The following is a 12,222-nucleotide window of genomic DNA, read 5'->3' as shown; positions in this document are numbered from 1 at the left end:
AGGGGTGAGGGGATCACAGGGGTGAGGGGGATCACAGGGGTGAGGGGGATGGATACACAGGGGTGAGGGGGATCACAGGGGTGAGGGGGATCACAGGGGTGAGGGGGATCACAGGGGTGAGGGGGATCACAGGGGTGAGGGGGATGGATACACAGGGGTGAGGGGGATCACAGGGGTGAGGGGGATCACAGGGGTGAGGGGATCACAGGGGTGAGGGGGATGGATACACAGGGGTGAGGGGGATCACAGGGGTGAGGGGGATCACAGGGGTGAGGGGGATGGATACACAGGGGTGAGGGGGATCACAGGGGTGAGGGGGATGGATACACAGGGGTGAGGGGGATCACAGGGGTGAGGGGGATGGATACACAGGGGTGAGGGGGATCACAGGGGTGAGGGGGATCACAGGGGTGAGGGGATCACAGGGGTGAGGGGGATGGATACACAGGGGTGAGGGGATCACAGGGGTGAGGGGGATCACAGGGGTGAGGGGGATGGATACACAGGGGTGAGGGGGATCACAGGGGTGAGGGGGATGGATACACAGGGGTGAGGGGGATCACAGGGGTGAGGGGATCACAGGGGTGAGGGGATCACAGGGGTGAGGGGGATCACAGGGGTGAGGGGATCACAGGGGTGAGGGGGATCACAGGGGTGAGGGGGATGGATACACAGGGGTGAGGGGATCACAGGGATGAGGGGGATGGATACACAGGGGTGAGGGGGATGGATACACAGGGGTGAGGGGGATCACAGGGGTGAGGGGGATCACAGGGGTGAGGGGGATCACAGGGGTGAGGGGGATGGATACACAGGGGTGAGGGGGATCACAGGGGTGAGGGGGATCACAGGGGTGAGGGGGATGGATACACAGGGGTGAGGGGGATCACAGGGGTGAGGGGGATCACAGGGGTGAGGGGATCACAGGGGTGAGGGGGATCACAGGGGTGAGGGGATCACAGGGGTGAGGGGGATGGATACACAGGGGTGAGGGGGATCACAGGGGTGAGGGGGATCACAGGGGTGAGGGGGATGGATACACAGGGGTGAGGGGGATCACAGGGGTGAGGGGGATCACAGGGGTGAGGGGGATGGATACACAGGGGTGAGGGGGATCACAGGGGTGAGGGGGATGGATACACAGGGGTGTGGGGGATCACAGGGGTGAGGGGGATGGATACACAGGGGTGAGGGGGATCACAGGGGTGAGGGGGATCACAGGGGTGAGGGGGATCACAGGGGTGAGGGGGATGGATACACAGGGGTGAGGGGGATCACAGGGGTGAGGGGGATGGATACACAGGGGTGAGGGGGATCACAGGGGTGAGGGGGATCACAGGGGTGAGGGGGATCACAGGGGTGAGGGGGATCACAGGGGTGAGGGGGATGGATACACAGGGGTGAGGGGGATCACAGGGGTGAGGGGGATGGATACACAGGGGTGAGGGGATCACAGGGGTGAGGGGGATCACAGGGGTGAGGGGGATGGATACACAGGGGTGAGGGGGATCACAGGGGTGAGGGGGATCACAGGGGTGAGGGGATCACAGGGGTGAGGGGGATGGATACACAGGGGTGAGGGGGATCACAGGGGTGAGGGGGATCACAGGGGTGAGGGGGATGGATACACAGGGGTGAGGGGGATCACAGGGGTGAGGGGGATGGATACACAGGGGTGAGGGGGATCACAGGGGTGAGGGGGATGGATACACAGGGGTGAGGGGATCACAGGGGTGAGGGGGATCACAGGGGTGAGGGGGATCACAGGGGTGAGGGGGATCACAGGGGTGAGGGGGATGGATACACAGGGGTGAGGGGGATCACAGGGGTGAGGGGGATCACAGGGGTGAGGGGATCACAGGGGTGAGGGGGATGGATACACAGGGGTGAGGGGGATCACAGGGGTGAGGGGGATCACAGGGGTGAGGGGGATGGATACACAGGGGTGAGGGGGATCACAGGGGTGAGGGGGATGGATACACAGGGGTGAGGGGGATCACAGGGGTGAGGGGGATGGATACACAGGGGTGAGGGGGATGGATACACAGGGGTGAGGGGGATCATAGGGGTGAGGGGGATGGATACACAGGGGTGAGGGGATCACAGGGGTGAGGGGATCACAGGGGTGAGGGGGATCACAGGGGTGAGGGGGATGGATACACAGGGGTGTGGGGGATCACAGGGGTGAGGGGGATGGATACACAGGGGTGCAGGGGGGCCCGGAACCTCAGCTGAGGAAGTGGGTTTGTCTGGACCACAGCGGGGAGTCGGTGAGGGATTCAGAGCACAACAGCGCCATGGTGAGGCGGCTCAGGAAGACACCTCTGACGATGAGGGTACTTGTCTGGGAGGGGGGGCCTCCAAGGGGAGGGGTGTGTGGGGTTGAGGACTAGGCCCAGACCTCTCGCCCTCACCAAAGACCTACCTCCTGACGCTAAACCGAACTTTTGGAACATCTACTCCTAGCAAGCCACCTTCTCCTGAAGCACCCCTGGGGCTCCCTCATGCCCACCGGGAGCAGGCAAATTCCCAGAAGCCTTTGCACAGAGCCAGGGCGTGCCGCGTTCCGTATCTCCATCCCCACGCAGGGCCTTGGGCTCCCCACGTAATGATTTTGCAAGGAGTCCCTGTCCCTCCGACACGCCCACCACCACCGTTGCCGTGGGCCCCGTGGCGTCCCAGCTGCCTGCCTGACCCCTGCTGTCCAGGCAAGGGTGGCCTGGCCAGGCCAGAGGGACGGAGCCTCGGCCCACGCGGGCCGGCTCTCATGGCCTTTTGCCATCTGCCCCCCGCGGCCTCATCTCCCGCCTCCCTGCCTCCTGACAGAGGCTGTGGTCCCACCACCAGCTACTGTTCGGCCATTCTTCCCACCTGACCTCCCTCCCTCTTCAACTGCACCCGATACAGCGCCCGGCACGTGGCTACTTACCAGAAGGCACATGTGGATTAGAGACACCGCAGCGCCCTCTCTCCTCCCAGCTCCCGGCCCCCCACCCTGGCTGGCCCGGCGCCCGCCCACCCGCCCTTGTCTCACAGCCACCTTTGTCAGGGCCCTGCTCCCAAGGGCATCTTATCTGCCTAAACAGGTTGTAATCTCCCCGAGTCACGGACCCCTTCCTCCTGCCAACCTGGAGCTGTAAACAAGGCCTTTCACTCCACTGCTGCTCACCACGCCCCGCCCAGGGCTGCAGCCGGCCTGGCTCCTGCCCGCGGGGTCTGCGGGAAACGTGGGCTCCTAGCCCTCAGCACCCCCGGGCCCCTGAGCCACCCGCTGACCCCACCGCTGGCCTCTCCTCCTGAATCCAGGCCTGGCCTCCTCTCCTATCCCCCCTTCCCTCACCCCTTCCGCCCAGCTGCGCTCCATGACAGGGATAGCATTCTCCAGCCCCTGCCCCCAGGAACTCTTGCCCCAAACTCTGCAGGACTTCCCCACCTCCCAGGCCTCAAAGCGCCTGGGTTATAGTCTCTGTGGCCCTCACTCCCCGCAGAGGCCTCCCGGGTCCTGAGCTCCTGAGAGCCGTGAGTGGCCCTGGAACTGGGCTCCGAGAGGGCAGGGACTTACCCAAGGTCACAGAAGCAGGGGGAGGCGGGACTGGAAGAGCCAGATGGGCTTGGCTCGGGAAACCCACACCGCCTGGACCTCCTGAGCTGCCAGCTCTCCGCCCAAGCTGCAGAGTACATGACTCACCGGCCCCTGAAACGCTGGCTGTCCTGCTGGCCGGTGAGCGCTGGCCTAGGGCATGGGCCCTGTCCCAAGGCGGCCCGGAGCCCGGGGCCAGGGAGCTCAGCTTGACGGGGACACACAGGAGCTGGAGCGTAAGTGCATTTATTCCTGTACAAATCATTACAAAACCCAGTCTGGGGGAGTCACCAGCCCCCGCTCCCCACCCCATGTGCAATGGCTTGTGCTGGCCTCCTTGTCCTCTGCCCGGCTCCTCCCACTCCGCAGCCTCCTCCAGGGAGCCCTCCGGTCTTCCCTCCAGGCTTGGGAGGAGCACGGGGCAAACCCACCCCACTGAGGCCCAGCGATAAAGTGCCTGATGCAGAGTGAGGGGGGACAGGGGCCTGGCGACACAGCTCCCGGCCCCGGAGAGCTCTCCCAGGCCCAGCCGGAGGGAGACTCAGGTGACCAGCAGCTGCAGACAAAGGGGCTGCTTGAATCCTCAGTAGGGCTGCCCCCCGCCCCCCTTTCTCAGCCCCAAAGGCTCCTCCAACAGGTGGACAGCCTGGCCGGGGAGAGTTTGCACAAAAATACCCTCATCTCCGGGAAGAGGTGGGGAAGGGAACCCCAGGCCCTAGGGAGCCGAGCCCCCCAGGAAGGGGTGGTGGCTGGCGGGGACGGACCCAAGGCAGCAGTGGGAGAGGCGGGAGGGGACCGAAGGCTCCACGCCAGAACCTGGCATGGGCAGGAGGATGCCAGAGAGGGGGACCGGGGTCTGTGCAGGGCCACTCGGGGCAGAGCCAAGACTGACAGCGGCCCCCACCTCTGGGGCCCTCCCACCCCACCTGCCCCAGACCCTTCCCCCTCCTCATGCAGCCTTCCTCCCGGCTCTGGGAAGCGAGGGGCCAACACGAAATCCCAGGTCCCTGGGACAGGACCCCGTTGTCCCAGCCAACAGGACATGATTCAGGGACCATCCTGAGGCTCTGCACCAAGGCCCCCTGGGAAAGGCCGCGCCCTTGGCCTCCCGTTACGCAGAAATACCCTGATTGACTACGCTCAGACCCTGACTGGACACATCTCCTGCACCCCTGACCAGCCACACAGAAGCCCAGATCCCTGAGGGCCGAGAGGTGCCCCAGGCCTGACCGGCTGGAGGGTACGCCCTCTCCAAGGCCCTGATTGGCAGGAGGCTCTCCGCCGGCCTCCATTGGCCAGGAGACGGCCCTGGGTCGTGTGGCCGGGCCAGGAGCCGCTTCTCCCGTGTCCGGGTGAGGCCCACGGCGGGCGGCCTAGGTCCAGGAGGGGTGGGAGAAGGTGATCCCGTACAGCTGCGCCCAGGACGAGAAGACCCTCTTCTCGGTGATGAAGCGGTGGTGGTTGCCCTTGCGGCTGTGCTCGTTCTGGACGTAGGTGACACACTCGTCCGGGCCCTTGGGCTCGTAGTAGTGGTAGGGCATGCGCTGCAGGCGGGGCCGCTGGCTGGGGCAGAGAGAGGTGTCTGTGAGGGCAGGCGGGCACTGGCGGGGCCCTGGCCCTCTCCAGCCCCAGACCTGCCCTACGTCCTTTGTGGGGAAATACCTGCCCTCCCTGGGCCTCAGTTTCCCCATCTGTAAAGTGGGTGCAGGGTGGACTAGGCTTTTGGACTACCAAACTTTGTTTCTGATGCTGTGGAGCTTTTCACACCCCTGAGAGGGTGGCAGAGTAGGGCAGAGGTAAGGGCTCTGGGACTTAACCCCCACCCCTTACAGTTTGTAGGACCTTCGACCACTCACAAAACAACTTCCCTCCGTTTTCCTGAGTCATGCTTGGGACATGGTCAGCATTCAATCAAGAACAGCTGTCACCTCTCGGGCTTGGCATATAGTAATAGTAATAGTAATGATAATAATAATAATAGCTATTATTCATACATAAACGCTGGATTGGCTGAGGGGAGGGGAGGGGTGCAGAGGCAGCTCTAAGGAGCCTCCATCTCTGCAGAGCAGCCCCAATACCATCAAACTGAGGATCTGAAAGGCCACCTGCCCAGGTTTCCAGCCCCGGCTCCATCCCAGGGCAGTGGCGAGGCGCGTCCTGGGGCGCTCACCTGCAGTAGTCGGGGGGCACCATGCCATAGACGTGCACGTGGTCACACAGCTCCACCGCGATCACCATGGTGAACCAGCCCGTGCTCAGCCACGAGTGGGACTTTTCCCTGGGGGCAGAGAGGGGCGTGATGAGGGGCATGCAGGCAGGGGCGGGGCGGGCAGGGGGAACAGCCAACCATCAGTCTCACAGGACTCATCCCCCTATTTCAGTCACCCCCCCCCCCCGCCCAGCCCAGTGGGGGGCCCGGGTTTGCTGGCAGGGGGTTGTCTGGGTAGAGGTGGGGGGTGTGGAGAGAGCTCCTTGGAGGGAAAGAGGAGGAACAAGGCAGGCTGGGAATAAACTTCTGAGGAGACTGGTCATACTTGGTCATGGTCACACATGAGTAGGCAGGAGTGACCATGACCACAGAGCATGCTAGCGCAGCTGTGCCCAGGCCCGGAGCAAACCCCATGGGGAGACCAAGCAGGGACAGGCCTGCTGGAGTGACAGGTTCAGAGCCAGGCCTGGGAGAAGCAGCTAAGAGCCTAGAGCCGTGCTGTCCACCGCCGTGGCCACACTGGGCACGTGTGAGCGCCTGGCTCGTGGCTGAGCTGTGCTGTGAGCTAACACACAGTGGGTTTCTCAGAGAGGGGGGGAAAGAATGTGGGACATGTGACTGATCATTTTTTATACTGATTACATGTGAAGCTGAAAACACTTTGCATCTACTTGGTTGAAGGTGGTTCTTTGAAAAGAAAATAAACCTCTCGCAAGACTGACAAAAAGGAAGAGAGAAAAGACACAAATTACCAACATCGAAAATGAAAGAGAAGATCAGCACAGACTCTGTACGCTTGGAAATAATAAGAAAACCACAGAAAAGACAGCTGCATACGTGACGACGTAGATGAGATGGGCTGATTTCTCGAAAAGCACAAACAACCAAAACTCACCGAAGATGAAATAGGTAACCTGGATATCCTATAACTGTTAAGGAAATTGAATTCATAGTTTAAATCTTCTGGGGGGGAAAAACACCACTCCAAGCCCAGAGGGTCTCACTGGCAAATTCTATCAAACATTTAAAGAAGCAATGACACCGATTCTACACAGCCTTTTCTGGAAAACAGAAGAGGAAGTGTCCCAGGGCATTTATGAGGCCAGCATTACCCCGATACAGAGATCAGGCAACGACAGTACAAAATAAACTACAGGCCAATCTCTCTCATGTACACATGTATAAAAACCTCAACAAAGTACTAGCAAATCATGTCAAAATAATAATACACCGCGACCAACTAGACTTTATTCCAGAAATGCAAGGCTAGCTCAACATTTAAAAATCAATCAATATAACCCACCACATCAACAGTCTTAAACACACACACACACACACACACACACACACAAAACTAGTCTTTAAAAAAAAAAAAAAGTCTTAATTGATGCAGAAATGCCTGATAAAATTCAATATCCAGTACTGATTAAAAAACAAAACAAAAAACTCTTAGGAAACTAAAAAGCGAAGGGAATTTCCTCAACCTACCACTGTGCTGGCACCTGTCCCCGCCTGTCTCACCTGGAAGAGGTGAATACAGGTTCAAAAACCCGTAGCTGGCCTCCTCGTCAAGGATGACAGACTAAACGCTTCCCCTCTGAGACTGGGACTGAAGCAAGATGGCTACTCCTGTCACTTCCAATACAGTCCCACCTTGTATTTAAAGATCCGAGCCAGAGCAATAAGGCAAGAAAAAGAAATGAGGCACACAGACTAGGAAGGAGGAAGTAAACGGTCCTGCTTGCATGTCCTCACATCACCAGCTGCACAGAACATCCCAAAGAATCTACAAAAACTCCGAGAGCCAATAAGTGAAGTTCAGCAGGATTACAGGATATAAGGTTCCCACACAAAAATCGTGTTTCTCAATATTAGCAAGAATAATCGGGAACCAGCATTTAAAAAATATATCACTTATGTTAATTCCAAAATTTTAAATATTTAGGTATAAGTCAAACAAAATATGTACCGGATCCATATGTTGGACACATTGAGTTAAATAAAATATATTGAGCCGGGACCGGTTTAGCTCAATGGATAGAGCGTTGGCTTGGGGACTGAAGGGTCCCGGGTTCGATTCCGGTCAAGGGCATCTACCCTGGTTGCGGGCATATCCCCAGTAGGGGGTGTGCAAGAGGCAGCTGATTGATGCCTCTCTCTCATCGATGTTTCTAACTCTCTATCTCTCTCCCTTTCTCTCTGTATAAAATCAATAAAATATATATTTAAAAAAATAAAAAAATATATATATATATTGAAAAGAATTTCAGCCACAGCTGGTTTTGCTCAGTGGTTAGAGTGTCAGCCCATGGACTGAAGGATCTCAGGTTCGATTCATGGTCAAGGGCATGTATCTCGGTTGCAGGTTTGATCCTGACCCAGTCGGGGCTCATGCGGGAAGCAACCAGTCAATGTGTCTCTCATATTGATATTTCTTTCTCTCTCCCCCCTTTCTCCCTCCCTTCCACTCTCTCTCTCCTTTCTCCCTCCCTTCCACTCTCTCTCTCAAGATCAATGGAAAAAATATCCTCGAATGAGGCTCAAAAAAATAATAATAATAATAATAATATTGTAGTTTCACCTGTTTCTTTTTACTTTTTTAATGTGGCTACTATAAAAATGTTAATTATGTATGTGGCTTGCATTGTATTTCTATTGGATGGCACTAGCCTAGCTTACCTAAAGCAGGACTGGAAGTGTTGTGTGCTTAGAACAGAGCATGCTGGGAGCAATGGGTGCCTGAAGCAATTAGTGCAAGAATAGGCAATACTTTCCGGGAGGCACGCGACGGGGAGCTCTCCTAGAAAGATGCTAGAAACGACGGTGCAATCTTAGAGAAGAGCATGCTGGGAACCCTTCTTTCCTCGGAGCAATGAATGCTGGGAGAAAGCCCTCCTGGGAAGCTGGGGTCATGCAGAGCATAACTCCCCCAGGAGACCTGACCAGAGGTGGCCGAGAAGTGACCGCCCCCTCGGAGCAGTGCCTGCTGGGAGAACAGGCCCTCTGCGCAGAGCATGCTGGGAGGAGCAGAGGGCTGGCCAGGGGCGCAGGCGGAAGGCCGGTACCTGTCCTTGCCTGTCTCACCCCGGAAGAGGTCATCGAATTGGCGCATGCGGCCGGGAGAGACGGCGTAGGCCTCCATGCCGGGGAACGCCAGGCCCGCCCGCTGGATGAGGCGCACGAGGCTGCCCTGGGGCTTCTGCATCTTGTTGGGGGGCCCCCAGAAGATGAACACGGTCTCGGGGGTCCGGTTGACGAACTCCTGGGGCCTCTTCAGCACGCGGTACACGCTGGAGTGCGCCACCACGCGGAAGCTGGTCTTGTTGCCCACGTCCGCCGAGAAGCCGGTGGTGGGCGCGTCGTTCATGCGGATGGTGCACTCGGCCCGCTCGATCTCGGGGCCCAGCTTGGTGCCCAGCAGGTGGCTGGAGCTGGTGACGATCGCACACTGGTGGCACCGGGAGGGCAGCGTCTGGGGGCAGCAAGGAGAGCCAGCTCGTCACGACCACTCTGTGCCAGGCCCTGGGCCCTGGACATCCAGGCCTCCAGGAGGCCAGCATGATGATGCCCATTTTATTTTATTTTATTTTATTTATATATATATTTTATTGATTTTGTACAGAGAGGAAGGGAGAGAGAGAGTTAGAAACATCGATGAGGGAGAGTCATCGATCAGCTGCCTCTTGCACACCCCCTACCGGGGATATGCCCGCAACCAAGGCACGTGCCCTTGACCAGAATCGAACCCGGGACCTTTCAGTCCCCAAGCCGACGCTCTATCCATTGAGCCAAACCGGTTTGGGCCCATTTTATTTTTATTTTTATTTTTTTTAAAATATATTTTATTGATTTTTTTTTTTTTTTTTTTTTTTTACATAGAGGAAGAGAGAGGGATAGAGAGTTAGAAACATCGATGAGAGAGAAACATCGATCAGCTGCCTCTTGCACACCTCCTACTGGGGATGTGCCCGCAACCAAGGTACATGCCCTTGACTGGAATCGAACCTGGGACCCCTCAGTCCGCAGGCCAACGCTCTATCCACTGAGCCAAACCGGTTTCGGCAATTATGCCCATTTTAAAGGCAGAGAAACCGAAGCCCATGCATGCAACAAATACTCCTAAGAAGCTAGTAATGGCCAAGTACTCAGGACAGAGCAACCAGCAAAGGAGACCCCATGCCTGCCTTCGAGAACTCGTGGCTGGCCCGGCCGGCATGGCTCAGGGGTTGAGCATCCACCCACAAGCCAGGAGGCCATGGTTCGATTCCCGATCAGGGCACATATCCAGGTTGCGGGCTCCATCCTCAGTAGGGGGCGTGCAGGAGGCAGCTGGTCCATGATCTTCACTCATCATTGTTCCTCTCCCTCTCCCGCTCTCCCTTCCTCTCTGAGCCAGGGCCTGGACTCCTGGGCCCACCCTTCCTTTAGGAGGGATGGCGAGAGTGGAGAGAAGAGGAGGAGGGAGGCAACGGGGAGGACCAGCTCCCCAAAGCGGCTCCCCACCTTGTTGCCAAGGATGGGGACGTAGCCGTCGGCGATGCTCCACTTCTTGAGGTTGATGGGCCTGCGGCTGCGGCCGCGCAGGGAGCCATAGTGGAAGACCTCGTTGGCGCTGTTGGAGCTGTAGAGGATGAGGATGGTGATGAGAGCAAAGAGGACCACGAACACTGCTGACCGCTGCTCCTGAGAGGGGAGAGGCCTGGTGAGGTCCCCGTGCCCTGCGGGCGGGGCGCCCTGCCCCATCACCACCTGGCTGACGCCTGCTCCTCACCCCACACACCGCCTCCTCCGGGGAGGCCTCCCGCAGCCCCGAGCACGGATCACAATGCCAAAGACTGGGTCAGTCTCGCTCCCCACTGCTCCCCAGCGGTCAGGGTGGGGATGGGAGCCTAGGGGGGTCCCAGAAGGAAGGTCGGCTGGATCAGAGTGAGTGTGGGTGTCAGAGGGATTCCTGCAGCGGGAAGGGTGCTTGGAGACAGGGGGGACAGTCAAAGGAGAGGCCTTCTCCAAACAGCAACTCTCCATAAACGTTCATCCTCCCTTTCCCCCGGAGGGGTCTCCTCAGGCCTGGGCTGCCGGGGTACACGGTGCGCCGCCATGGGGGTGACAGGGCAGCAGAGTCACGTCCACGTGGCCCACGGGGATGCATCTGAGCGGTCTGCCAGGCGGCGGAGCCCGGAGCCGGTCCTGTGCCGATCGCTGAGCCCTGTGCCGGTTCCCCGGGCACTGTTCCTCAGCTCGGAGTTCACCCTTTTTGGCAGCTCTGTGAGAATGGGTCTGGGCTCTTTGCTTTTTCCTGCCAGCTAACTGCTGATTAAGCTCTGTCAGTAGAGGGCGCTGGAGAGACACTGCGGGAAGAAAGGCTTTTACTTCCAGCGTCTGAGCTCCTGGCTTCCTCAGCATGCCATCTCCAGTGCCAGTCCACTCAGCAGATTCCTCCGGGCCCTGCAGTGCCTGCCCTCCGGCAGTTCTAGAGGCCGGTGCCTCCGCATCCCGCTGTGACCACCACCTCCCCTGAGCGGAGCTCAATCAGCAACCCAGCCACCTGCAACCTCCAGAGGCCAGCAGCGGCCCTCCCTGGAGCAGATCTGTGCGGAGGCTGGGTGCCCCGGAGGGGTGGGGGGGCTGTGGATTCACCACACTGAGTTCTCTCTCTGCCACCCGGGGCCTGGACCTCAGCCCCGGGGCTGGCGGCTGCTCCTTGTACCTGCTATTCCTGCATTCCTTAGAGTTCCCATCCCTCATCACTCCAATGCCCAATTCCGGTTAATAACTCTTTACATTAAACTGGCCCTATTCAAATTACTCTCTGGTTTCTCTGCCCACTGAACCCAAACTGGTTCACCCACATCAGCCTGCCCCAGCCCCCCGGCTCTGAGGGGGTTGGGCTGGGCTGCAGTGGGTTCTGGGAAGGGGGACGCAGGACCAGGCATACAGCAGGTGCTCAGGAAAGCATGAATGGATGGAGGATGGGGACACCCTCAGAAGGATGCGCACAACATTCTGTCATCTTTGGCTGACCTCTGCCCCCTCCTCCAGGCTCCCGCTCACCTCCACCTCCCACCCCCACCCCCCTCTCCCCACCCCTGCGCAGCATTGCAAGTCACCTTGGCCCTGGGCCCAGAAGCCACACAGACAGTAAGTACAGCCGGGCCCCAGCCAGGGCCGCCAGGCACCGGCCTCACCTAAGCACGGAAGGGAGGCCTGTGGTGGCTTGGGTCCGAAGCCCACCCTGCGGAGAGAAGGGAGAGGCTGGGATGGGGACAAAAGGGAAGAAGGACTCACTTTGTTGCTACTCATCTCTCTCCGGCGTCTGCTGAGGGGCAGGAGCCAGCGTGCACGCGGCCCAGGGGGCGGGGACGTGGGCTCACACCTGCAATCACAGAGAGGGTCGCGGCCTGAGTGCCCTCCCACACGTCCGGCTGGTCAGAGG

The 12,222-nt window shown here is 58.8% G+C and overlaps 1 protein-coding gene across 14 annotated transcripts in view; it reads right to left on the bottom strand.

Moving 5' to 3' along the window:
* Positions 1-3,810: 3,810 nt before the first annotated feature.
* The window catches only part of ST6GALNAC6 (ST6 N-acetylgalactosaminide alpha-2,6-sialyltransferase 6), a 30,965-nt gene continuing 22,553 nt past the window's right edge, over positions 3,811-12,222 (bottom strand). For 7 of the 14 annotated variants that reach the window (XM_084899706.1, XM_084899705.1, XM_084899697.1 and 4 more), the window contains 5 exons: positions 12,075-12,162; positions 10,293-10,472; positions 8,855-9,261; positions 5,751-5,858; positions 3,811-5,139 (listed from right to left, as the gene is read on the bottom strand). In XM_084899706.1, coding sequence (XP_084755832.1) covers positions 4,692-5,139; positions 5,751-5,858; positions 8,855-9,261; positions 10,293-10,472; positions 12,075-12,162 — 1,231 coding nt within the window. In that variant the 3' untranslated portion in view covers positions 3,811-4,691. Of the gene's footprint in view, positions 5,144-5,750; positions 5,859-8,854; positions 9,262-10,292; positions 10,473-12,074; positions 12,163-12,222 lie in introns of all 14 variants that reach the window. The other 7 variants (XM_084899707.1, XM_084899698.1, XM_084899701.1 and 4 more) reach the window with 3 other exon arrangements.

This window comes from Pipistrellus hanaki, assembly GCF_964339955.1.
Source record: "Pipistrellus hanaki genome assembly, chromosome: 11".
Lineage (NCBI taxonomy): Eukaryota > Metazoa > Chordata > Mammalia > Chiroptera > Vespertilionidae > Pipistrellus > Pipistrellus hanaki.
Note: the sequence above shows the minus strand (reverse complement) of the source record. Positions and strands in the feature narration are given on the sequence as shown.